The sequence below is a fragment of the Pimephales promelas genome, chromosome 10 (genome assembly GCF_988280905.1).
Source record: "Pimephales promelas chromosome 10, fPimPro1.hap1.1, whole genome shotgun sequence".
In the NCBI taxonomy this organism is placed as follows: Eukaryota; Metazoa; Chordata; class Actinopteri; order Cypriniformes; family Leuciscidae; genus Pimephales; species Pimephales promelas.
This window is the reverse complement of record NC_142778.1, coordinates 3,249,314-3,276,872: the sequence shown is the minus strand read 5'-3', so window position 1 is coordinate 3,276,872 and position 27,559 is coordinate 3,249,314. Positions and strand designations below refer to the sequence as shown.

The following is a 27,559-nucleotide window of genomic DNA, read 5'->3' as shown; positions in this document are numbered from 1 at the left end:
ATATGTATTTATATATACAAAATAATTATACACAGCACACACAAATATTATGTAGACACAGACTTTTATTTTGGATGCGATTAATCGCAATTAATTTTTGCACAGCCCTAATTTTTATATCAACACTTGAATGTTAAAAAATGCAACATTTTGAACAAAAAGCGAAGAATATCGTGTTTATTCAAAAACTACAATGCTTTTATCGCTTGTATCGCTTGCCTGCGTTTTGATCCGAAGGTTCTGTAGTTCTTCAGTATGCGTAATAGCGCCCCCTACCGTATAACAGTGAAAACACGGAAAGCCGTAAAATTGAAGCGTTGTTTCCCATGAAAAAAAATACTTCCAGAGCCAAGGCCGTTGAAAGTGTGCGGGCACTGTTGCACTCTATTAAGATGATAACGTTTGAGCCAGCTACCTATATAGGCAGTAGACAGCAAGGCAGCTCACTAGCTTTTGGAACAGAGCAAATAATTTAGACAAGGAGAGTTACTGCCTACAAAAACCTCCATATTGAGAAGGCCCAAATTGGATTGGACTCTGTTTGAAGGTGAGAGCCTCTGTAGGGTTTGGACCCACAGACCTCAGCATGTGTTTTCCTTCCAATTCCCATCATTCACTTCTCACACTGCATGACAGTCCATCCATCACACTTACTGACAACAGTTCATCCACCTACACCGCCTTGTGGAGAATGTGGCTCTGGAGAGAACGTCTCGAGCGCGTCTCTATTTATGAGGTGTACACTTGGGAAGAAGTGTTTAGCTGTGTATCCAACACAATTGTTTGGGTAAAGTAACCGGAAGGCGGAGGCAGCGCTAGGCTACATTACAGACCCAATAAGAATGACGTAGGTTATTCTGCTTGGCACATACACTTGTGAAAATTGACAAGGGCGTACGAGGACGGAGTGTTGTATGCTCGCTCACGTCTTATGGCTTTACCTGTCTTAGATATATTCTTAAAGTCCATCAATGGCAGATATACAAGTAGCCATCAAGAAGGAAATGATTTTACTTATTAAAGGGAGCTTAGCGGGTCAGGGGCTACAATGACCAATTATTACTCTCTGAAAATGCATAATACCTCATCTACATCTTTATTATGACCTATAACCCCAATCTTCAACCGATAACAAAGAATATTGTGTGCGTATATTTATCTGTATGTACAATATAAAACAGCATCATGACTACAGAGTGTGCATTATGCGTTTGGACTGCCTCTTTGTGTCAGAATGCTCTCTAAAATAGCCGTTTTACACATGGCTTCCTTTTTTTTTTTTTTTGTCTGGCACATTGCGAAGGACAAAAGCAATCTCGGGGGAAGAATTCTCTGTGAAGGCACACAAAACAGGCAACTTGTCCATTTCAAATTTCACAAATGCACCAAGCAAGGTCTTCCCAGGGGCTTAGACAACACCGCTAATGGAGAGGGGTTTGACAGGAGGAAGCCGTGGGACGGCTGGCACAAAAAGGCAGCCATCTCGAGTCAGCTTGTTGTTAGAGGGTCCTAGGAGATTCCTCGGACGGTACCGTGGTGCGTACACGAACTAGAAAGGAGAGTACCGCAAATGCGCACACACACTCTGTACATAACTCCCTGTTCTGGCATTCCCTTTCATTTACTTGAAGTCCACAGTACTGTGAGATTATAGTAAAAAGTTACTTGTGCCTCATATGCTATTATATAGTACCACTGGGTATTCTAGAAAAGAAGGAAACAATAAATAAAAACCAAACCTATCTTTGATTTATACACATTCATAGTATTCGCGCGATTTTGGTTTCAGTATCATTGGAAATACAGCTGTATCGAATAATATACAGCGGTTGGTGTGTAATACAAACTGAAATTGTCCTTGAAGCGGTGAGGATGACATATGAAACCAGACTGCAGACTTTCTGGGAAGTACGTACACTCCATGTATATACACAGATGCAAAAATTCATATCAGTGTGCAACAGTGCAGACATAGTCTCCATGGTTTCGCCAAGTAAGACATCTTCCTGCATGGATCAACAGGAACCCAACCTACTGTAATCCTGGAACAACTGTTCTGTCCAAAATTGTTGTCCTAACCATATCTCTACTACCCCTCCCCATAACTTATCAGTAAAATCAAATGGAAATGATAGGTGAATAAAACACTGATGTAGAAGCACCTAACCTTGGTTGTTAGCCTCAACTTGAGATATTATTAAATGGTCCCTCAAATCTGATTGATTGATTGATTGGTCTAGGATCAACATCATGATTTTGCCAAGTAAGACATGTTGCTGGGTCAACATTTTTGTTGATCCTACACTCTCGGAAAAAAAAGGTACAAAAGCTGTCACCTGGGCTGTAACTTTTCAAAAGGTAAACTTTCATGAGCTAATAAGTACATTTTAGGTGTTAATATGCACATTTTAAGTGTTAGTATGTACATTTTAGGTGCTAATATGTCCATTTCAGGAGCTAATATGTCCATTTTAGGTGGTAATATGTACATTTTAGGTACTAATATGTACATTTTAAGTGTTAATATGTGCATTTTAAGTGTTAATATGCACATTTTAGGTGCCAATATGTCCATTTCAGGAGCTAATATGTCAATTTCATGAGCTAATATGTACATTTTAAGTGTTAATATGTACATTTTAGGTGGTAATATGTACATTTTAGGTGCTAATATGTACATTTTAGGTGCCAATATGTCCATTTCAGGAGCTAATATGTCAATTTCATGAGCTAATATGTCCATTTTAGGTGGTAATATGTACATTTTAGGTGCTAATATGTCAATTTCATGAGCTAATATGTCCTTTTTAGGTGGTAATATGTACCACTAAGGTACCAATATGCAGCCTTTGGGTACAAAAGTGTACCTTTTGAAAAGGTACAGCCCCAGTGACAGCTTTTGTACCTTTTTTTCTGAGAGTGCAGAACAACATTCCTGTCCAAAAACATAATCCTAACCTTACCCCTTAACCTAACCCTACCCATAACTTTCCCTCTGATTTTAGGGATAAGAATGGTGTAGAAAACCTTAACCCTTGTTATAAGCCTAAACTTGACAAAAACTGTAAACTTCCCCCAAATCTGATTGGCTGATTGGGATGTCGATCCAGGAACATGGTCGACTTGGTGAAATCACGTACACCTTGACACACAGAATCAATTGCACCCACGTTATTTAAACACCCAATTAACTAATCAAGTTGTGCAAATCACAACAATGTGCACGCTGTAATTACTCAGATCAGTTGGGAAGGATACAACAGACTAACAATCTGGCATACCTATTTGAACGTACTGTACATACAGCAACTCTTGGCACCTGAAATGGTGATTAAAGTTCGTTAGACTGCATGATACTTTGGGTTAAAATGCTCTTTTCCGTCATTTAATCATCATTTGCAAGACAGTTTGCTTAGACAGAATCTATACATTTCAATTACCGTCTACTTGCTGTAGGCAGTAATAGCAAAACTTTGTGGCAGGCAAGATTTTTGGTGAAAAGGTATAATAATCAGCCTAATTCACTTTTGTTTTTGGGTTTGCGGGGGGAAAACGAATGACAACGACCATTTAAATACAGTTACGGGTGGTTTTTGTGAAATATAGCACATTAAGGTATAGCGCACTCATTTAGGGAATTGACCCCAGAGTGTGTTCTGCATTTACTGAACCACTGAAGTCTCTCTATGCCACTACATCAATGACATGCTGGAATTTCCATCGAGGGGTCACGTTTTCCAACCACTTCAAGTTTTCTTCTTGATAGTACTGTAGATTGATAAGGTATTCATAAAATTGCCTTTGAATTTGAAGTCTGGGCCACAGTCATTGAATTCTGAAAGAAAATGAATGAGAACTTTGCAAATGAGACTTCCCAGAGGTAATATCCTTGCATTTCTCTTCGTAGGGGCAGTCGCTGGACCTTCCCCTCCCCATCGTGTGTTTCATCATCCCAGCCTGCCCTGGGTCCTCTGACCTCTCTGATTCAATAAATAAATAAACTGCACTTGGGGAAATCTTTCCACTGCCTTCAAGAGTTCAAAAAGGGAAACAAATAAAGTGAAGAAGGGGTCAGATTGCACCATGAGATCAAAAGAAGTAGAGAGAACCAAAGAATGAGAATGCAAAATTCTTGTTCTTCAGTTCCTGTCTGGTTTTCTTTTAATACTTCAGTAGGGGGGCAAGCACTTTGCAATTTCCCTTGTAAATATGCATTCAACATTTTAGATTTGTGATATATATAGTTTATTTTTTACGTACATCCTTTAATTGGGTTTTTTATTTTATAGGTTTGTTTTTTTTTCCAATCGTAGTTGCAACTTTTGGAAGAGTCACTGTGTGTGTCTTGTACAGAGGCCTGCATCAGGCTGCGTTTCCTTTACTCTCTACACTGTCTGAAAGGCCTTGCTTTGAGCAGGGACCATGACTCCCGCCGGGATGGCCATGCCCACCGGAGGATTTGGGGGTCTGAACTTTGGGGTGGCAGGGGGTTCTGGGGTTTTGGGCACGACCTGCGTGTAGGCCGGGGGAGACTGGGGGAAGCCGTGGGGCTGTCCGTTCTCCTTGAGAGCGGCGACAGCGGGTGGCCGTGGACGTTGGCTTCGGAGTGCGCTGTTGTGCACCATGGACTGTGTGGAGGAAGCACCGGAGCGGGAGCTTCCAGAGCGGGACGAGGACAGGGAGTTGGGCTTCACCAGCTTGGCTTTTGGAGCTTCTGCATCCTCTCTACAAAAGTAATGAAGAAACAGACATCGTTGGGGAAGTCAATACTAAAATAGAAAATCAAAAAATGAAGCTCATTGTAGTCTGAACCTGAAGCCTAAACGTGCTGCCATGTAAAATAATTATAAAATTATATATTCATAAACAAACAAATTTACATTTACATTTTTGAATATTTACTTATATATTTTATCCTGAAAAGCTTCAAGCACTATTTACTCTATTTATATATGTATTATATCATATTTTTAAATAAAGAAGAGAGTTCAATAGCATATTAGTTATTATTAGGGCTGTCAAACGATTAATCGTGATTAATCGCATCCAAAATAAAAGTTTGTGTTTACATACTATATGTATAACACACAAGTGCATGTATATTTAAGAAAAAAATATATTATTTATATATAATATATTTATATATAATATAAATTATATATAAATCTATATACATTAAAATATTTATTAAATATATACAAGCATGTGTGTGTATTTATATATATATATATATATATATAATAATTATACACAGTGCACCCACAAATATTATGTAAACACAAACTTTTATTTTGGATGCGATTAATCGCGATTATTCGTTTGACAGCCCTCTGTAAAAAAATATTTTCAAGATATATTTTCTTTTGTCAAATCAACTTTATAATAATTTATTTAGTTGAGATAACTTATTATTTTGAGTTTCTGATGATTAAATTAATCTCCTTCATTGTATTAACTCACTTTTTCCAGTTCAATCAACTTAAAATTTAGAGGCAACCCAGGTTACTTACTTTGTTAAGTTAAACCAACAATATTTTTTTACAGTGTAGTAATCACAACATTTTTTCTTTTGTCAAATCAACTTAAATAATTCATTTAGTTCAGATAACATATCATTTTGAGTTTCTGGTGATTAAATCATTCTCCTTCATTGTATTAACTTACTTTTTCCAGTTCAATGAACTCAAAATTTTAAAACTCAAAAGTTAAACCATCAATATTTTTTTACAGTGGAGTTATTAGTTGTTCTTTTTAGAATGGAATTGATAAAAGACATTGAATCAACTAGAACTACAGTATAAAAACACAGTCAATACTGAGATCTCACCTGATCTCATTAGGTGTCTCCTCTTCTTCATATTTCTTCTTCTCCTTCTTGCGAAAGACCAACCAGATAATGAGAATGAGAAGCAGGACGCCGAATGAAACGCCAACCACAGCGCCAGCCACCACACCAATGCCTCGCACATCTAAACACACACAAGGACATTTCTGTCATATTGTCACACGTCATTCCATCATATCGCATTCGCCTCATTCATATTATGATAAGAATTAAAAAAATTGGATAGAGTAGAGTGCAAAAGCCTGAGGATACAGTGAAAATGTTTAAAATTAGTCAAATAAATAAAGGAATATGTATATTTTTCTTTATCAAATGTAACATTTACATATCCATACATCTAATTTATGCCAATGCCAATGGTACCTGAAACTTTTTCTTTTGCATGATTCTACATTCATGCCACTGGGTGTCAGTATTTCAGTCTCAGGTGACTGCCATATTGGCCAGCACAACATTAATAAATACTAAGTGCGCCACTTTTTTTTTAACCTTGTTTGACAAAGAGCTTTTGATTTGTTCATTGTTTAAACATTATATTATCAGGGGAGCCCATATGGTAGTTACACTTTATTAGTGTTCTCGTGAGATATCTTGCGAGTAAAACTGAATTAAGTCAGACTCAAATTAAACTTTGCCAGCCACAACTGTAAAACGACTCTTTCACATATTATTTCCTCTGTTGTGAAAGACTTGCGCAAGGCCTAAGCGCAGGACAGTTGTCAAGAGTTTATATAACTCCCTCCATCTTCTCCTCTGGTGAACATTAAATTCTTCTGCTTCTTCCAAAACCATTACACACAAACACTGAAGGATGGCTATTTGAGCACGAGCAATGACAAATGGCCACACTCTGGCTTTCTGTAGTTCCCAGTGCTCAGTAAAAGAGAGAGAGAGAAAGGGAGGGCAGGTTTGGTTATACTTGTGAGGGCCTTATATAGTGAAATATTATGACAAACCGACTAGTGAGGACTTTTTACTGATCCTCATTAATAAAAGAGGCTTATAAATTGGCCCAAACATGTCTTTTTTAATTAAAATCTAGTGTTTTGCACATTTTAAGGGTAAGGGATGGGTTAGATGATAGAAAATTTCATTAATCTGATGAAATCAATGGAAGCATATCCAATGCCTTTACTAATAGATTGAAACAAACATATAAGTTAGTGTGTGTGTGTGTGGTCCTGGTAAACCCAACAAAGGTGATATTGTCCAAAATCATTGTCCTTGTGGGGTATTTTTTTTGGTACCCATGATGAAAACATGGTGATGTTTTTTGAAAAGTTTTTTTTGAAGTTTTCTTTGATAAGTAGGTTTAGGGTTAGTGTAAGGGGAGAGAATATACATATACAAATCACTATGTCTATGGAAACTCCCCATACAGCATTAAAACACAATAGATTTAGGAAAATAGTTCTTTTTTTAACTATTCAAGACAACAAAGCAGGATTTATTGTTATAACAGAATTATTGAAAATATTGTATTTTTAAGTTAACTAGCTAACTAACTATAACCAATATATAATCTGCCAAAACATCGGAAACAATGTTATTTGACAGTATATTGTTAAAATATTATAATTATTAAAGTGTTCATGACATGAACAATTCAACATTGCCTTAGTCTTTTGACATATGAGAGGTCTTTTTACCATTAAAAACATCCAGCATGTTTCATAGAATAAAATGTCCTCCTCATAATAAACAAAGCATTCATCTAATCAAGCTTGAAGAAAGGCTTGTTCTGATATTGGGTGAACAGTGACATCACACAGGCAAACACATTCACATCGACGAATAGTTACACATCATCGCACCATAGGCCCCGCCCACTGACATTCAGTCGCTGTCTACACTGGATGTGTGTCGCGTCAAAAGCTAATGTAACCCATTATAATCACTGACTCTATACTACAGTATCCACAAACAACAAAAGAGTGAAAGAACGTTTGCTTGGACTCATCCAGTTTAAACAGCGTGTTCGCGTCTTTGCACAGACTTCAGGAACAAGTTTGTGGCTCATTTTTAAGCATACAGGCTTAATTAAGCTTTCACATTAAAAGTGAGTACAAACTTTTTAATATAGTCTAATATCTAGATTTATATGCCATTTGAAGCAATGCATGATTGTGAAATTTCATTATACATTTTTTGCCGTGGAATTTTTGACTTATCAAAATTGTGCCATGGCAAAAGAAACACTGATTTAAACTGCATGAATCAAAACAATAAAAACAATAGGTGTCATGACCATGATGCCCCACAATAAACAAATACCATCTCTCTGCAGTGTGGAAACAGCCTCCATCCATCACACTGAGGCTGTAGCTCCAACTAAAAGCGCCTGATCCGGGATCAGAGTATCATAACATCCACACTTATTACACCCGGGGCACAGGCTGACCTCAGAGCAGAACTCACATTGCATGGTGACCTCGATGATACAGTTCTCCTCTCCTACATCGTTGCTGGCGGTGCACTTGTAGACCCCGGAGCTGTCCTGCGTCAAGTTCCTCAAGGTCACGATCTCTGGGTTCTTCAGATCTGAAAACAGGAAAACATACTTATATACTGTACATGAGCTGAGTTACAACCAGTGTTGGGTGTAACTAATTACTAAGTAATTTGTTACTGTAATTTAATTACTTTTCCCTTGAAAATGTAAAGTAAGGGATTACTCTTAATTTATCTGTAATTTAATTACAGTTACTTCTGAAGAAGCGTTACAGCCATCGAAGAAGCGTATGAGCGCAAGAAACTGCGCTATTCCAACTTAGCAGCTGAGGCAGAAGAAAGAGGCTGGAAGATAAGGGTGCGTCCGGTGGAGGTGGGGTGTAGGGGCTTTGTAGCCAGCACAACAGCAAAGCTTCTTAGGGAAATTGGAGTTAGGGGGCAGGGTTACAGACAAGCCATTAAAGAACTGGCTAACACCGCAGAGAGGACGAGCCATTGGCTGTGGCTGAAGAGGAGTGACACCACCTGGGCTGCTAAGGAAAGCAGCTAACCGCGGGACACACACCCAGGCTTGATCAACCTGTGGTGGGCCTGCCTCAGCAGAGGGTGTATTGTGATAATTGGCCGAAACACCCTGTGATGCTGCGGTACACAACTGACGATGTGTCCCGCTGGTAAAGCCCTATAGCAGCCATCCTTCAAGAACTTCCGAATTAGAAGTGGTGCAACATTAGGGATTGCAACATCTAGTCCTTTATCAATCCTTGAAGTCTGGAGTGATCCAGTGACTGCTGCGAAAGAGCAGCTGACAATCAGGGAAAGACCCGATGACGGCTTGGAAAGACTGCTGACAGGAGGGAATAGACCCCAAGGGGGCTAGTGTGGGTTAGCAACTCACACCGGCAGGATCCAGCGCTGAGTAGCGTTCCTGGATCCACCCATCAACGCTACAAAAACCTCAAAGAAGAAAATACCCCCAGGGTCTGCGAGAGCGGGGGCGGAAGATGACCCAGCACGGACGGATCTCACGGTAACAGACCATGGAACGGAACTGACATCGATTAGAAGAACCAGCGCTGCAACGGATGGACCATCAACATTGGCAGGACAAGAGCTGCAGAACTGCATCTGCGGCTGGTCAAAACTAACAACAGCGAGGGGCTTAAAAATACACCAAGGCTTAAAGAAATGCCTCACCAAGCTCAGCAAGGGGTCTCGCATTGACCAATACTTCTTAAGGAGTCGGCCAAATCAGTCGAGTGAAGCCCAGAGGCAGGAGAACCCCCACAGTCCTCAGGGTATCAGAACCTCAGATGAAGCTCAACATCGCATAGACCCTCCAACAGATTCCGGCCTGGAGCCCAGCCAGGAACAATCAGCAGCACTTTCCACCCCAGAGGCCAGCAATCCACAGCCAACACCAATCCTCACCCCAGAGCCAAGCTTGCAATACCGAACAGTAGTCTCCAATCCAGGGTCCAGCGAGTTACAGCCAGGAGCAGTCTCCAGCTCGGAGCCCAGCCAGCCACAGCCAACACCAGCCTCCAGGCAAACACGTAGCCAGCTACTGCCAGCAACAGAGAGGAAGATGGAAGGAAGGAAACCTCAGGTCCTATGGCCCAAGTCCAGCCAGAGGAGAGAGTGGGAGACCATTGATTTAGACCTGGTTCTCCTACTAGAACAACAGAAGGGTCCGGCTGAGAGAAAACTGGAGAACATGGGATCTATCATCTACAGCTATGGTGCCGAGCGGTTTGGGATAAAGGGTAAAACACAGAGGCAGCAGAAAGACCCTCTTAATCAGTCAAAGTCCAGGAGGCAGCGGGAAATTGATAAGTTGGTGAAAGAAAGAAGACAAATGAGAAAGCAGTGGAGGAAGGCCACAGAAATGGAAAGAGTGGGACTTGACAACCTGCAGGCCGAGATAAAGCAGCGACTAACAAAGCTACGAAGATCAGAGCAGCTCAGACAACAACGCAAGAGGAAAGAACGGACAAGGACCCGCTTCTACAGCAATCCCTACAGCTTTGTTAAAGGCCTCTTTGACCAAGAAAAGAAAGGGAGTCTCAAGGTGCCCATAAAAGATCTGGAAGAACACCTGAGAAAGACCTACTCTGACGATCGGAGGCATGAGCCTGTCACGATTCCGAATGACATACCACCAATTCATGCACCTGAACATCAAATGGACACAAGGCCTCCCACATGGAGCGAGGTGGAGAAGACAGTGAAGAAGGCGAGATCAGCATCAGCACCTGGGCCCAATGGTATCCCGTATAGGGTCTATAAGAACACCCTCAGAGTCCTTAAATATCTCTGGAAGCTGATGAAGGTGGTTTGGCAGAAGGGGGTGATACCGAAAGCATGGAGAAGAGCAGGAGGTATCCTAATCCCCAAAGAGAGGGACTCTGCATCCATCAGCCAGTTTCGCCAGATTAGCTTGCTGAATGTAGAGGGAAAGATCTTTTTCAGTGTCTTGGCCCAAAGGCTCGCAACATTCTTGCAAAGAAACAACTTTGTTGATACATCGGTGCAGAAGGCCGGGATCCGGGGTTTCTCAGGATGTCTGGAGCATGCTAATATCATCTGGCACCAGATACAAACTGCAAAGAAGGAACGGAGAGACCTACATGTGGTGTTTTTGGACCTAGCCAATGCCTTCGGCTCAGTCCCTCACAAGATCTTGTGGACGGCCTTCAACTACTTTGGCATACCAAACCAAATCACAGAGTTGGTCAAGAGCTACTTTCATGATCTCCAGTTCTGTGTAACATCTGAGAACAACACCACTGCGTGGCAGCGTCTGGAGATCGGCATTATGGCAGGTTGCACAATTTCCCCTCTGGCATTCGTCATGGCAATGGAGCTGATCATACGGGCATCTCGGTGGGTAGTGGGAGGTGAGAGGACCAAGAGTGGTCTGCGTCTTCCGCCAATTAGAGCTTACATGGATGACATGACTATCATCACTACAACAAAACCATGCACTAGACGCTTGCTTCAGAAGCTCCAGGTAAATATCCAGTGGGCAAGAATGGAATTCAAGCCAAGTAAGTCTCGTAGCATCTCTGTCGTCAATGGCCAACTGACAGGTGAGCAGTTCTACATCGGTGATAAACCGATTCCAACAGTCCTAGAGAAGCCCATCAAGAGCCTCGGACGATGGTATAACGCAGACCTCAAAGACACCCAGCAACTCGAGCAACTCTGGCAGGACGTGGCTAGCGGCCTTAAGCAAATTAACAAAACGGCACTACCGGGGAAACTGAAGCTCTGGTGTTATCAGTTTGGGCTGTTACCTAGACTCTTGTGGCCACTGACCATGTACGAGGTCTCGCTTAGCCATGCCAATCGACTGGAAAGGCTAGTAAATTCCTATGTGAGGAAGTGGCTCGGTCTCCCCAAATGCTTTAGCAGCGTAGGACTCTACAGCGACGGAGCCCTGGCACTTCCAATTTCTAGCTTGGTCGAAGATTTCAAGTGTGCCAAGGTGAGACTGGATATGTCTCTCACTGACTCCCAGGACCCTGTGGTGAGAGGCACCGCTCCCACCCTGGCAACAGGAAGGAAGTGGACCCCAGCCACAGCCGTGCTACAGGCCAAATCTGCTCTTCTCCATCGTGACTTGGTGGGCCATGTCCAACAAGGCAGAGGAGGCTTTGGCCTAGGAGCTGTAAAACCTCTCTGGCAAAAGGCATCTGCAACTGAACGTCGAAGCATGGTGGTAGAGGAGGTGCGCCGACAGGAGGAAGCAGCCAGATGCTCCAAAGCCGTAGCACAAGCCAAGCAGGGTCGCTGGATGACGTGGGAGGGGATTGAGAAGAAGAAACTCACATGGAGCGAACTCTGGGGCATGGAATCCAACAGGCTGAGCTTCATTGTTAGAGCTACGTATGATGTGCTGCCCTCTCCCACAAACCTGAAGCTATGGTTCGGAAAGGACCCATCCTGCCCCCTGTGTACAACTCCTGCAACACTCAAGCACATCCTGGTTGGCTGTAGGACCAGCCTTACTCAAGGCAGATACACATGGAGACATAACCAGGTCCTCAGGTGTCTAGCCGACAAGCTTGAGTGTAAGAGGGCATCCATCAATGCCCAACCCTTTTACAACCAGGATGTGCGCCGACACCCACAGCTGTTCGTTCGAGAGGGGGAAAGGGTGAGGGCTAGCCACTCAAACCCTGTTCTCAACCCCCTTAATGTAGCCAGGGACTGGCAGATGCGAGTCGACATAAGTCAGAAGCTCATTTTCCCTCCGGAGATTGCAACAACCAACCTGCGACCAGACCTCGTTCTCTGGTCTAAGTCCTGCCGGCTCGCCTTCATCGTAGAATTGACCGTTCCCTGGGAGGATGCCATCGAAGAAGCGTATGAGCGCAAGAAACTGCGCTATTCCAACTTAGCAGCTGAGGCAGAAGAAAGAGGCTGGAAGATAAGGGTGCGTCCGGTGGAGGTGGGGTGTAGGGGCTTTGTAGCCAGCACAACAGCAAAGCTTCTTAGGGAAATTGGAGTTAGGGGGCAGGGTTACAGACAAGCCATTAAAGAACTGGCTAACACCGCAGAGAGGACGAGCCATTGGCTGTGGCTGAAGAGGAGTGACACCACCTGGGCTGCTAAGGAAAGCAGCTAACCGCGGGACACACACCCAGGCTTGATCAACCTGTGGTGGGCCTGCCTCAGCAGAGGGTGTATTGTGATAATTGGCCGAAACACCCTGTGATGCTGCGGTACACAACTGACGATGTGTCCCGCTGGTAAAGCCCTATAGCAGCCATCCTTCAAGAACTTCCGAATTAGAAGTGGTGCAACATTAGGGATTGCAACATCTAGTCCTTTATCAATCCCGATGTAATTGAGGTAAATACTGTGTATAGATCAATCCGATCTCACAGCGATTCGTATGCATTTTATGAGGTGTTTAAATCGTACGACCACACTCGTACAAATTCGTATGAATTATTGTAAAGTATGTATGAAAAAAGTGTGAAATGTCATGAGATCAGACGTACTGTAAAACAATAGTGGGTTTAACATCAAAATGTATTGTCTGATGCTAAAAAGTATGTTTTTATAATGTAACCTTCTCCACCTTGGTCAGTTTAAGGATAATTCACGCAATTTTATAGTATTTATTTCAAAGAATTAAAACAGATTCATGTCTATCCTTGTATATTCAGCTGGGATTTTGAAAGTCATTTTAAAAGTAATTAAATACTTTTTAGAGAGAGTAATTAGTACAGTAATCTAATTACACTGTTGAAGAGGTAATTAGTAACTAGTAATTAATTACTTTTTTAGAGTAACTTACCCAACACTGGTTACAACTATAGTCTATCAGATAATTAGGCAGACATGTTGGCAATTGTACGTTATAAATTTCTTCAGTTATAACAGCCAGAATAAAGTCCTTTTTCTGTTTAGAAAAATGAATGTGAACATTTTGAATATAATATAATAAATCTTCCAGAGAAAAATTCTTATGCTGGACTTCTCCGATAATTTAGCACACTTAAACCCCTTTCCTACAATTGAAATCACATTCAGATCTGCTTCCATCCAATCTACAACTGATGCTCAAGTCCACACCCTACATTATTATGGCCCGAGCACTAACGGTGCGATAAAAAATATATTTTTTATTTTTTTCTGCAAAGTAAGCGCCATTTTATCGTGGCCGCAGCATGCTCAAAAACTCACCAAATTTGGCACGCATGTCAGGACTGGTGAAAAATTTCGTATTTTGTGGGTTTCGCAGATGGGCGTGGTAAAATGGCTCACGCCTCCTAGAAAATTGGCAAAAAATTAGCCCCTCGTCCACGTTCAACCTACATGCACGAAATTTGGTGGGGACGTGCATCATATCAAGACGCACAAAAAAGCCTCAAGAAACCATACCCTAAACTCGACAGGCTCGTTCGAGTTCGAACAGGAGAGTAACGAACGCTCATCACAGAACAGAGCAAGGCGACCATTTGAGCTTATAAAACTTAGACCTTGAACCATTTGGTACCCAGTAAAGTGCATTATATGGAGAAAATCCTGGAATGTTTTCATCAAAAACCTTTTCGACTGAAGAAAGAAAGACATGGACATCTTGGATGACATGGGGGCAAAACTACTGAAAGGGATCAAATTGCCACCACTCTCCCCAAGTTCCCAAGTAGAATTATATATGGGTGTTTTTGTCATATTTAGCAAGTTTTCTTGCGTATTGTGTTGTGTGCATTGCTCAAGAACACAATGCTGATGAAGCAACTCTCCAGTTCCAGACTCATCCTGAACCTACAAAACAGTGCCGTCTTTTACGACTTCCTTTACTACACTACTTTACAGGTTTCAATCAAACAGAGTGTTTTAATCAGAGAAGGAAGTGAGAGCAAAGTAAAGTGTGTGCGTTTATGTGAATGAATTAGTGTTTGTGTGTGTCAGGGTGATTGATGGTTCTGCTGGAGCTCCGGTAGATGTGATGAACAGTAAACGTTTCCCTGTAGCCCGTGAGGAAGCGCTCGTGTCTTGAGACCCGAGAACCGCGTTTGCATCTTCAACCGAGGAGCGTTTGTCAGCCAGAGTGATTTGAGTCGCCTGGATCATTTACACATCCAGGATGCAATGCTTCCTCTTTCCTCCCCCCATTCCCTGTCCCATCATCCCTCTTCTGATCCGCTATCTGCAGTGAATTCAGGAGTGCTGGAATGTTTATCGGCCAAGGAAAGCTTATTAGAGAGAGCAGGTGGTCATTGATGAGGGTGGGTAATTGTTGAGCTCGGGCGAAGGCACGGTTCACCTCTCAGCAGCACTGACTGCATACGGCTAAATAGATCGTAAAACAATATGGGGCTCTGATGATCTGGTGTCAGCAGGAGAAACTGTTCTGGAAAAGTGCATTATTCTGTCCCATCTGCAAAGCCATATTACACTCGAATTTGTGTAGTTCTCGCACTTTCGCCTAAGTTGTTTTGTTTTCCCAAGCAGAACCCGATGAGATCGAATTCTAACAACAGCCAAAGGCTGTCAAACCTCATCGTAATGCAGTCTGACTATGTTTAGCATATGTTTAGCATAAAAATAGTACTTTGAACATAAGTAAATCTGTTTTGAAGGCATGTGTGAGTTGAAGTCAGTTTGCAGTGCAGGCTACAGTCTTCTGCTAGTGTTATAAATATACAGGTATGCTATAGCCACCTACCAATTGATACATTTCACATTGGGGTGGCAGTGGTTCATGTAGGTTGTCTACACACCAGAAGGTTGGTTGTTCAATCCATGGTTCAACCTAACCAAGTGTTGAGGTGTCCATGAGCAAGACACCTAACCCCAGTGAAAGCGCTATATAAATGCAGTCCATTTACCATATACTGCCAATTGTGGGCTAATATAGCATCTTAGTCCCAATTTCCCATTAATTTCTCCCATTGACATTTTGTAAAATCCATATCTAAAGAGTTTTAGAGCATGTCTGAGGATAACCAGCTACGGCTGAACTCATAAGCATACAACATATCATTTCGAATGAAAAAACAAAGAGAAAATTAAAAAAAAGTCAGGGGTCCAAGCCTGTGTACATATTTTCACTTCCGAGCAAAGGAACTACACCTCCCATAAACCAGTGCGCCTCACTAAAGTCGACTGAAGCCACCGTGAAAAAGCCTTTTGAGTGACTTTCAAATCTGACGACGGCCACGTGAACTTTTTCCTTCAGTGAATTATATATAGTGAATGTGCAGGGAAACTCCTTATCCTCGATTTACTGAAGCAGCTGCACATGCTAAAACATTGAGCATCTGGCTCGCTCATAGGCTGAGCTGCGGCAACTGCATATCCAATGGCGCGGGGGCGTCTCTGAGGTGCGACCAATGAATTTAGCCCAACGTCATTATGCGATCTTCAGTCTGTCACGTATCTTCGCGGGTTTCACACACGTTACACGACTTCCATCAATCAGATCACTGTGGGATTGTGGGATTGTTCAGGATTGTGGGTAATGAAGTACTTATCCAATACATCGCAAATAAAAGGCATTTATCTTAAAACAAGTTTAGTGCCCCATGAACTTTTGGCGTTTATATGAGCATATACAATCACTTAGTACAGCCGTAGCTGGTTTTAAGTCTACCATGTATGGTTACGTTTTAAAAGCTAATGTCCCAACTGTCAATGGAGAAATTGTATTGAATTTTTACTTCAGGCACCGGCTGTGGGCGGGACTGTGATGCTCTATATCACTAGACCTGTTAATCAGCACTTCGGTGGAAGTACTAAGCGATGCTTTTGTCAAAGTGTGTGAGGATCATGGCATCAGATCTTTGAAAGACATTCAAGGCTATTATTTGGACAGTTAGCAGCAAGTAACTGTCCAAACCTCCCCTTTCTGTCCAGAGTAAGGTACGATATGCTGGTTTGCGAGATGTTTGGGTGTTTGACTCACCGATGAGGGCGAGGGGAGGCAGTTTTCCCACACTCTTGCCTTTGTCCAGCACTCTCTCCCATTTGTACTGAATGGGGTCAGATCCGTCTGAAGACTTACAGCTCAGTTTCACATCGCTGCCCTCCAGGAGCCGGCCCTCCATCCAGCAGCGGGGTTTAGAGGGCTTCACTGTAAACGAGGAAACACAAATGTGTGTTAATGTTAACTAATCAGTCATTTAATATTGTTATCCAAAGCAGTTTACTATAGAAACAAGCCCCAGATTCACGCATTAACCCTTGTGGGGTTTCAACCTTTCAGTTACCAGCCCAGATGTTTGGTGATGGTCACACACACCACCTAGTGGTTGAGTGACAGCCATCCAGAAAAATGGTTGTGCTTTTAAAATCATGGAATCAGGGAATTTTAGCATAAAATCTCAGTAGCACCTCATTGCAGTACACAAGATCCAGGGGGCGGAGTCGGATCCAGATCTGAGGGGTGGAGTTGGGTAGATTTAGGGGTTGGGTTTATGGATCAGGGGGTGGAGTTCGGTAGGTTTAGGCATATGTACAGTAAGGTGGGAGGAGCATCTATCTATCTATCTATCTATCTATCTATCTATCTATCTATCTATCTATCTATCTATCTATCTATCTATCTATCTATCTATCTATCTATCTATCTATCTATCTATATATCTATCTATCTATCTATCTATCTATCTATCTCAGTATCACCTCATTGCAGTACACGAGATAGAACGAGAACCATCTCATCTATCTATCTATCTATCTATCTATCTATCTATCTATCTATCTATCTATCTATCTATCTATCTATCTATCTATCTATCTATCTATCTATCTATCTATCTATCCATCCATCCATCCATCCATCCATCCATCCATCCATCCATCCATCCATCCATCCATCCATCCATCCATCCATCCACCCACCCACCCACCCACCCACCCACCCACCCATCCATCCACCCACCCACCCACCCACCCACCCACCCATCCATCCATCCATCCATCCATCCATCCATCCATCCATCTATCTATCTGCCTGCCCGCCCATCCGTCTATATATATAAACCTGTATAGTTGTGTTCTAACTCGATATTGTTTGACACTTTGAAGCAGTATTTTTAATTTACATTTGAAACTAAAACTTGCAAACTCCGCACACTGTCTTTTTTGTGCAGGAAATCGATATTAAAGAGTCAATCCATCTCAACTTTGACATTTGGGGAGGCAAGGGTCAGGATTTGGGCAAGGGTCAGGATTTGTTGTCCTGTGCACTGACTGGTTTGAACTCCCCAATGACCTTACGCAGCAGATCTGAGTGGACACTGAAGCCGAATCAAACACCACACTGCCTCACACTGACCTCAGACCAGACCCACTGGCATCCTGCTTACCACAGCACTGCTCTAAACAGTTCTGGGGTCAGTTAGATGAGCCTGTCCAGAGGGATCTCTCTGGAGGCTGAATGACAGTTAGGAGACAGTCTGCAGACCTCTGTGGCCCTTACTGGCCCTATCCTGACCCAGTCTATAAACACACAAACACATCAGAAGGATGCAAGAACCAATCCATCTATCAAACACTCTATGTGTGCTGAGTTAGTGACATTTTATACAATGACATCCTTTTTAAAATTAAACAGAGAAAAACAAAAATTAAACAAAGAAAAGTTATGACAAAAACAACAAATAGAAAATATATGAAATTCACGTTCATTCGTTACTAAAGTTGTTTTACTGATAATATGATTTGTCATTAATAACGTTGTATTATATTCGAAAAATGCAAAAAAAAAAAAATGGTCTTGTTTTGTGTCTCCCTGTACAGTATGTCAATATTTTTACTGGATCAGGATTAGTAAACTAAAATTACAACCATAAAAAAAATGTTGTTATTGGAAATAAAATATAAAATAAACCAAAAATTAAACATATTTCAGCTAGTTGCCTCTACATCTACATACACTCTAAAATCACCCAAATTTGGGTCAAATATGGACAAACCCAAATGTTGGGTTAAAAATGTAATTACAAAACTTACAGTTGAAAGTGAAAGTTGAAGTTAGGTTAAAATTTTAAATGACATTTTTAACCCAACATTTGGATTTGTTCATATTTGACCCAAATTTGGATTGAAACTTGTTCTGTTGAGATCACAAGTTCACAAGAAGCCAAGACAGTAAAATAAAATGTCATGGATTGTGTAGACAGTATGATTGGAAACAATATGGTTATTAATTTTGCAATTCTTGGTGCCTGAAATAACTGCACTGTTCCAGGATGCGGTCGTCATCTCATAAAATAATCAGCGAACAAGATATTTCACAGCTTATACTGAAAATCAATGAACAGTCCAATTGAAACAATGCCCATTCGTTTAGCTCTTATTCAAGAAATCTCACGACGAGGGACCATCATTGACAGTAGCTGCGAGCGATTAATAAAAATTATGATTAATGCGTGTGTGTCATTTCCTGTGCACTCTCAACTGCAAATTCTGAAAATAACATCCTCATGTGAACACTAACTCGCCGTAATGTGTTTATAGAGTGACGGAGAGGAAAGAAAAAAGAAGAGTCGCGGGAGAAACGGGGTGGAGAATGAGGATTATGGGAAGGCAGAAATTAGCTAATCTTCTGTGATATGCTAATACGTGAGAGAAACTCTAGGGTGGAGGCCGGATTTACATCAATTCATCCTCCCATTTATCTCTCTTTTTCTCTTTCTTTCAACTTTACACCAATACCCTGTCCCTCTGTGGCTGGCGTACTAATCTGGTAATAAAATGATTTAAGAAATAAAAATTAGGACTTGAAACTGCTTGAAAATAGGAACTACACAGTGATAGAGATGAGTCTAACGTATTTCTATTCAGTTCTTCTCTTGGCTGAGCGCTGTGGCGTCAGAGATACCGACGGCTTGGAAACCCTACGGTCTATTAATGGATACCATACCAGTAGCATGAGAAGCTCATCTGAACCTCATTTGGGATGACAGTAAACTGTTTTGCTAGAAGAAGAGAAATCACATAAGCTCCTAATTCTGCCTCTTCTGTTTTTAAGAGATAGAGCTCAATCAATGTCCTCTCATCCCACCATTTCAAATTAACATCCTCTTGATTTACCATCCAAAGTGAAGCAAACATAGCCAGCCAGCCACCAGTTGAGAGTGACTGGCCGGCAAATGCAACCAATCATAGTTCTAGATTACGTCAATGATGGGCAAATTGTGTAATCTGAATGATGATCAAATTGAATCAGTGCGAGGCTGGCTGATGGAGGAAATGGTTGCGAGCTGATTCCGGGAAGACGAGCCTTACCCAGCACAATGAGGTTGACTTGGCTCCAGTGGTATTTGCCGCCAGTCTTGACCTTACAGTGGTATTCTCCAGAGTCCGTCAGCTGCAGATCACTGATGAGGAGAGAGGCGTCTCCGTTCAGGTAGTCGCCCGCGAAGGACAGACGACTGGCGTGGTTGTCGTTGGTGTAGACCTCATTGTTGAAGAATGTGATGATCTGAAATGTGACAGCGAAGAGCTTTTAATATCAATGAAAGAAATCAGTGGAATCAGACATCTATTTAAAGGTGCATTGCGCAACATTTCATGTTAAAAATAGCCGTTTTTCTAACCCATACGTGCTTAACAATCGCCTGATGGGCTGAATGAGGCCTTCTCTGATCACTGTGATTGCCTCTATGATCCTGTACAGTGAAATAAATAAGAGGGATTCGGGACGGACTTTGAGCATCACGTTCGCCTGGCTATGTCTGGCAGGTTTGTGTATTCGCCGCCATTTTCCGTATCAGCGAAGACAACTCGAACGACTAAACTTTAGTAAACTTTCGACAAAAGCAGAAGATGGATTCAAAGAGATCGTCTTGTAGTCCTTTTGCGCCGACGTCACAGTTACGTCACGGCGCTAGCTGGAGGCAAAACAAAGTGAAAACTGGAGGCGGCCAGTGCAAAACAGCACAGATTCGGCTACATAATAAGGAGCTTAAATAATTGTTACTATTATTAAATGTCATCTTGTTGTGTTTGGTGCAAGAATTGCTGAAAAATGAATATGCTGTATCTGGAACTTTTATTTCTAGAAAATATTCACATCATTAAAATTGCACTGTAATGACACTCATTACATTGTCGTGGTCTCGGCGCTGGCTCGGCAGAACTGCGGATCGTACAAAAAAGTCTTGTACAGGACCATATAGGCATCTAAAGATTTATATGCCCTCAGTTTCTATTTACGATCGGTTTCTCTATAAGGTAGGTGTAGAAGTCAGGCCACTCAACCGAGGTAACGTAACGTTAATCCTGTCAGATCGTCCATGCATTGAGTGAGCGTGTAGGCGGCTATAGGTCGGCCAATCTGGTTCCGTCCGTTAAAAATAACTTTTGGAAATAACAATCGCGGTCCATGACACTGAGTGACCTTACACATTAAGATAATATCGGATTTTCTCCAGTCATTGTTAAAAAACAAGCTAACAATCCTTGCTAATTAGCGTTAGTGAAGCGGCGTCAGCGTTTTAGTGAAAAAACGTCACCAACTGTAAAAGGGTCTATAGAAATGCCCTTGCAACTAACCAAAACAAGCAAATGATGTAGCAACCATCCAGAATACACTAATAGCCACATGCATTGAAAACATTCAGAACACCTCAGAAGTGAAATAAATAAGAGGGATTCGGGACGGACTTTGAGCATCACGCTCGCCTGGCTATGTCTGGCAGGTTTGTGTATTCGCCGCCATTTTCCGTATCAGCGAAGACAACTCGAACGACAAAACTTTAGTCAACCTTCGACAAAAGTAGAAGATGGATTCAAAGAGACCGGCTTGTAGTTCATATATAGAAATGCCCTTGCAACTAACCAAAACAAGCAAATGATGTAGCAACTATCCAGAATACACTAATAGCCACATGCATTGAAAACATTCAGAACACCTCAGAAGTGCGTTACAATCCCTTACCAGCCAGTAAGGGACCTCTAAGTGCCATTTGAAATTTTCTTCTAAAATGATCATTTTTATCAAGCTTGTATATTTAAGTTCAGTAATTTCACTTAAATGGCAATGAAGATTACCTATTAATTGTCATTTAAGTGAAATTACTGAACTTAAATATACAAGCTTGATAAAAATGGTCATTTTAGAAGAAAATTTCAAATGGCACTTAGAGGCTTTTGCATCTGAACTCCTTAAATATGCATGCGTATATACGTATATAACATCCTGACAACTGCCCGCAACACTCTAGCACTGCAGCGAGGAACTTTGCATTAGAAAGCACTTTCATTTTCTTCAGAAATGTACAAATCTGTTTTTTTTCCTTATTTTTCTTCTGATGGTTACTTCGCGACAACTGTACTGTGCAAAAGACAAATTTAAAGAACCTCTACCTTTACTGACTGCCCTTGGAAAAGATGCTAAATGGCTGTCACACACAAACGCAGCTGCCAACACACACATTCACACACAGTCTGACTGTGACAACCGCCTGAATGCCTGGGGTTAAGAACTAAACGCCGATGCCACGACACATCAGCAGACCTGCAGTTGGGTTCACCTGCCAAAGCTGTCTGCGATGACTGCTCGTTTCACACACACATTTGCATTTCTGGCCAAAACATCTGTGATTCTTATTGTGTGCATTCAGTATCACTGACAGTTATGACACGATAATCTTTGTCATTCTTATTTATTTAAATTACAATTGAAGCTCGAATAATCTTCTCTAACAAGAGTAACATTTGAGTCACAGGTTATGGCTTCACTTCAAAGAAAGAGGTTGTTAGCATCAGCCAAGTATTGGTGTAATTTACCCGGAGACAGCCATGTTAGTATTTCCGTTGATCTCAGTAACAGCACATGATGCAAAGGTTTGCTGGTCAAAACGTTCACTCTGGCTGGGCTGTTAGCAGGTTTTAAAGGGTTTTTGCATTTGGAAGACCGGCTTAAACCACCTAAGACTGGCAAATGAGATTAGGCTGGTTTAAGAAGATCTTCTTTGTAATTTTTCAGCAGCAAGGAAAAATCTGTCTGTTTCAGAATTTCAAGAGCCCTCTAAAACAGTCAGCTACAACAGCAACCTCCAGCGTAATATATAATATAGCAAAACATCTGCGGTTCACACACAGCCATACAAAAGTTTGGTGTCAGGAAGATTTTTTTCTTGACCAAATGCGAGTGTAAAGACTTTTATATTGCTGCAATAGATCAAATACATGCTGTACTTTTGAACTTTCTAATCATCAAAGAATCCTGAAAAAAAGTGTCACTGATGGTTTCCACAAAAATCAGCATATTAGAGTGATTTCTGAGGGATCATGTGACACTGAAGACTGGAGTAATGATGCTGAAAAAATTCAGCTTTGATCACACACAAAAAAAGGTACAAAAGCTGTCACTGGGGCTGTACCTTTTCAAAAGGTACACTTTTGTACCCAAAGGCTGCATATTGGTACCTTAGTGGTACATATTAGAACCTAAAATGGACATATTAACACCTAAAATGTACATATTAGTACCTAAAATCTACATATTAGCACCTAAAATATACATATTAGGACCTAAAATAGACATATTAGCTCCTGAAATGTACATATTAACACTAAAAATGTACATATTAGCACCTAAAATGTACATAATAACACCTAAAATGTACATATTAGCACCTAAAAGAGACATATTTGCTCCTGAAATGTACATATTAACACTAAAAATGTACATCTTAGCACCTAAAATGCACATATTAGCACCTAAAATGCAGATATTAGCACCTAAAATGTACATAACACCTAAAATGTACTTATTAGCACCTAAAATGTACATGTTAACAACTAAAATGTACATATTAGCACCTAAAAGAGACATATTTGCTCCTGAAATGTACATATTAGCACCTGAAATGTATATATTAGCACCTAAAATGTACATATTAGCACCTGAAATGTACATATTAGCACCTAACATGGACAAAAGTTTACCTTTTGAAAAGGTACAGCCCCAGTGACGGCTTTTGTACCTTTTTTCTGAGAGTGAAGGAATAAATTACATTTGAAATATATTCACATAGAAAACAGCTATTTTAAATTGCAATAATATCTCACAATTTATTTTTTTTTTTCACTTTATTTTTGATAAAGTAAATGCAGACTTAGTGAGCATATCAGTTAGAATACTTTAAAAAAAATATATGGTGCAATTAGAGTATTTACTAGTAGTGATCAGTAGTTCGGATCATTTCACTGACTCGGATCTTTGAATCTCGTTCATCAAAATGAATGAATCTTTTTTCGAGTCAATTCGTTCATTTCAGCAGAATGTATTTAAAATGTTACATCATGTAAGCCAAATTCCCCAAACACATCATGTTGATCGCATTTATAGTAGAATAAGAAAAAAACTGCAATGCAAGGAAAAGGCCAAATTAAGAGAAACAGAAACGATTAGTTCATTTATCAGGGTCTTCATGCAACGATCTAAGCCGTACGGTTCGTTCATCTCGTGATATCCTCATAACCTGAGCTTTGCGGTCTGTATTACCGGATACACAATTGATTAGTTCACGTTTCAAGGCTATCGACTTCGGGTTCGAGTCATTCGTTCATCACGCGACAGCCCCATATATGCTGAATTATGCAGTCGTACCGGATACAGAATTGATTCATCTTTTGAGTCTTTGGGTTTGAGTCGTTCGTTCATTACGTAACAAAAAAACGGAAGACTCAAGAGGTGAACTAATCATTTCTCTTTCCGGTAAAGACACTATATTCTCAATGGGACTGACTGGAAGAATGAAAGACTCAAGAGATGAACTAATCATCGGTGCAGAACCCATAGGATGTTGCGCATGAGTAGTCAACACAGAATGAACGAATCACTCTAAAGATTCAGCTCGTAGTTCCTGTAAAGATTCGTTCAAAATGACCGATCCATCACGAGTATTTATTACCAACAGGGGCAAACTGGGCCATGCTAAACATGCAAAACCACTGTCTATATCACTACTGTGTGTGAACACATCTCCTTAGAGTCTACAACACATTGCTAAACAAGCTGTGGCTAAATGTTGACAAGCTGAAGCCTTACAGTGAAACAAAAGAATGACTTATTTATTATGCCAGAGGCTCAGTTTTATTCCTAATCTCATTTTCAGACATTTTATTTCAATTAATGACGTCTCAACTGTTGTCGTTCCATTAAATATTACATGCGATGAGCCAGTCGTCCCAGAGCTTTCAAAGATGCGAGTTTCTTTATAGGCCTTTCTTTCTTCAGAAATGAAATCTCAACTGATTATATGAACAGATCTGTGCTGACTTTCAAACAAAGGAAGATCGCTGTCTGTCATGTGCGTGGGGGAATAAAAAGCCTTATCACAATCAGATAATTCAAGTATATCGCCTTTTGACTTCCCCCTGATGAATTATTGTGCGCTGCTACATGAAATATATCTAAACTTGAAGCTGTGTTCAAACAATGTTAGTTTCACAGTGAAAGATTCCCACTTCAGGCGGATAAGACGAGCTCTTATCTGAACGTGTTTATGCGAGAGCGAGGGAGACAGAGAGATGGGTGAAGCGTCTGTTTGGTATACTGATACATGCGGACCAGACGGGTGTGCATTGCAAAGAGATGTGTAGAAAAAGCTGATTTAGAGCTGTGACAGACTCAGATTCTGTGACAAAAACTGTATGACAGTCAAAACTAGCAGTTGCTTGGGTTATTTGTGTGGTTGCTATGGTGATCTGAGAGATTGCTAGACGGTATATTTTGCGAGGTTGAGATTATATGTCTGTCCCCTTCTGACAAACACAAAATATAAAGATTAAGGGGAGATTTTCACTTGCCCCAAAAGAGTTAAGACTTCATTATGAAAACTTTTTATTATTATTTATGGTTTACTTAAAAAGGAAATATGATGGTAACCAAAATAACACCCAACTTATTAGCTATAATTAATAAAACAATTATTATTTGGATTATATATGAAGAGTTCAGATGCAAAAGCCTCTAAGTGCCATTTGAAATTTTCCTCTAAAATGATCATTTTTATCAAGCTTGTATATTTAAGTTCAGTGATTTCACTTAAATGGCAATGATAATCACCTATTAATTGTTATTTAAGTGAAATTACTGAACTTAAATATACAAGCTTGATAAAAATGGTCATTTTAGAAGAAAATTTCAAATGGCATTTAGAGGCTTTTGCATCTGAACTCTTCATATATATATATATATATATATATATATATATAAACGATGCCCAATTGGCACTAAGGGGCCTAAAGTGTGCCAAGAAAACATCCCCCACACCATTACACCACCACCACCAGCCTGCACAGTGGTAACAAGGCATTATGGATCCATGTTCTCATTCTGATTACACCAAATTCTGACTCTACCATCTGAATGTCTCAACAGAAATCGAGACTCATCAGACCAGGCAACATTTTTCCAGTCTTCAACTCTCCAATTTTGGTGAGCCCTTGCAAATTGTAGCCTCTTTCACATGGCATTTCTGAATACAAAATTATTTTTTGGCTAGTATCTGTAAGGGTAAAATCACCTCAGGTTTTTGTTTTCACCTCAGGTTTCAGTTTTTTTAAACAGTTAGCATCCAAAAATAACATGATTAGACCAAGTGACAGGAGACCCGGACGACAGACAAAATAGATGAGAAATATAATGCAAAAACAAAACTTGTATCCAGAGAGAGAGAGAGATTGTGAGAGAGGGTAAAAAGCAAAAGATGCTTTACCACACGCTGTTTGACGTTAGGTTTCTGCAGGAGCCACTCGATGTCCAGTGTTTGTCCATTCGACTGCCAGAACTGGTGATGGCAAGGCAATGTGGCGTTGTCCCCGACAACCCTCTTCATCTCGGTCTGAGCCCCAGTCGAGAGCAAACTCAACAGCACTGTAGAGAAAGATACAAACACAGCATGTCTGTGAAATCATGCAATTCCACATTTAGGACATTATTTTCTTTCTTTAAAAAGGTTCCAGGTTTTATTGCAACCCAGTCTCAATAAAAACGTGCATGCAAAACAATATTATGTTCCCCCTTGCATGTTTTGTGTGACACTTGCACATACATGCATTTAAAAGCATGGTTTTGTCCAAAACAGATGAATGTGAATCTGGCAACGGTTTATTACGTTGGTTTTTGTACATACATGTCACAGAAGTTCAGAAGTGAAATGTCTGGCGAATGATCTATCTAGAGATGCAATAGACAAAGTGTAGTAAAATAAAGACGTAAATATTAGGGCTGGGTATTGAGACGAATTTCACAATTCGATTCGATTTCGATTCACAAGCTTGCAATTCGATTCGATTACGATTCGATTCAATATTGATTATTTTGGATATCAGTTACAATAAATGGCAATTTTTCTCAAGGGAATCAAATCTCTTAACTAATGCTGTAAACTATGGGAGACTAGTTGTAGCCTACTAGGCTTCATTAGCATAATATGAAGGTAATAATGAACTATTTTGTAGCTATACAAACACTTAAATTGCACTTTTATTTATTTTTTATAATAAGAAGATTATATGAAATATAAACATTTAAATGGTGGCTGTCATAAAAACTTGCCAGATTTATTCAAATATGCATTAAATATTGAAGAACATTAAGATTATAATGCATATGTAATATGGTGTATATATTTAGCAAAATGCTCCTCTCTGGAGTTATTTTTTTCTAGCTGACTAACGAGTTTATGTGGGTTTTCTGAGGTAAATATGACGATACATGACATTGATTACAAGCTGTTTAACTGACGACTTTCCACTGTTGAAACGCTGATTGAG

The 27,559-nt window shown here is 40.6% G+C and overlaps 1 protein-coding gene across 1 annotated transcript in view; it reads right to left on the bottom strand.

Moving 5' to 3' along the window:
• Positions 1–215: 215 nt before the first annotated feature.
• clmpb (CXADR like cell adhesion molecule b) overlaps positions 216–27,559 on the bottom strand; it is a 117,094-nt gene continuing 89,750 nt past the window's right edge. Inside the window, exons 2-7 of the mRNA XM_039647347.2 lie at positions 26,500–26,657; positions 20,054–20,249; positions 16,725–16,892; positions 8,264–8,386; positions 5,828–5,969; positions 216–4,725 (exon numbers count right to left, since the gene is read on the bottom strand). Coding sequence (XP_039503281.1) covers positions 4,386–4,725; positions 5,828–5,969; positions 8,264–8,386; positions 16,725–16,892; positions 20,054–20,249; positions 26,500–26,657 — 1,127 coding nt within the window. The 3' untranslated portion in view covers positions 216–4,385. The remainder of the gene's footprint in view (positions 4,726–5,827; positions 5,970–8,263; positions 8,387–16,724; positions 16,893–20,053; positions 20,250–26,499; positions 26,658–27,559) is intronic.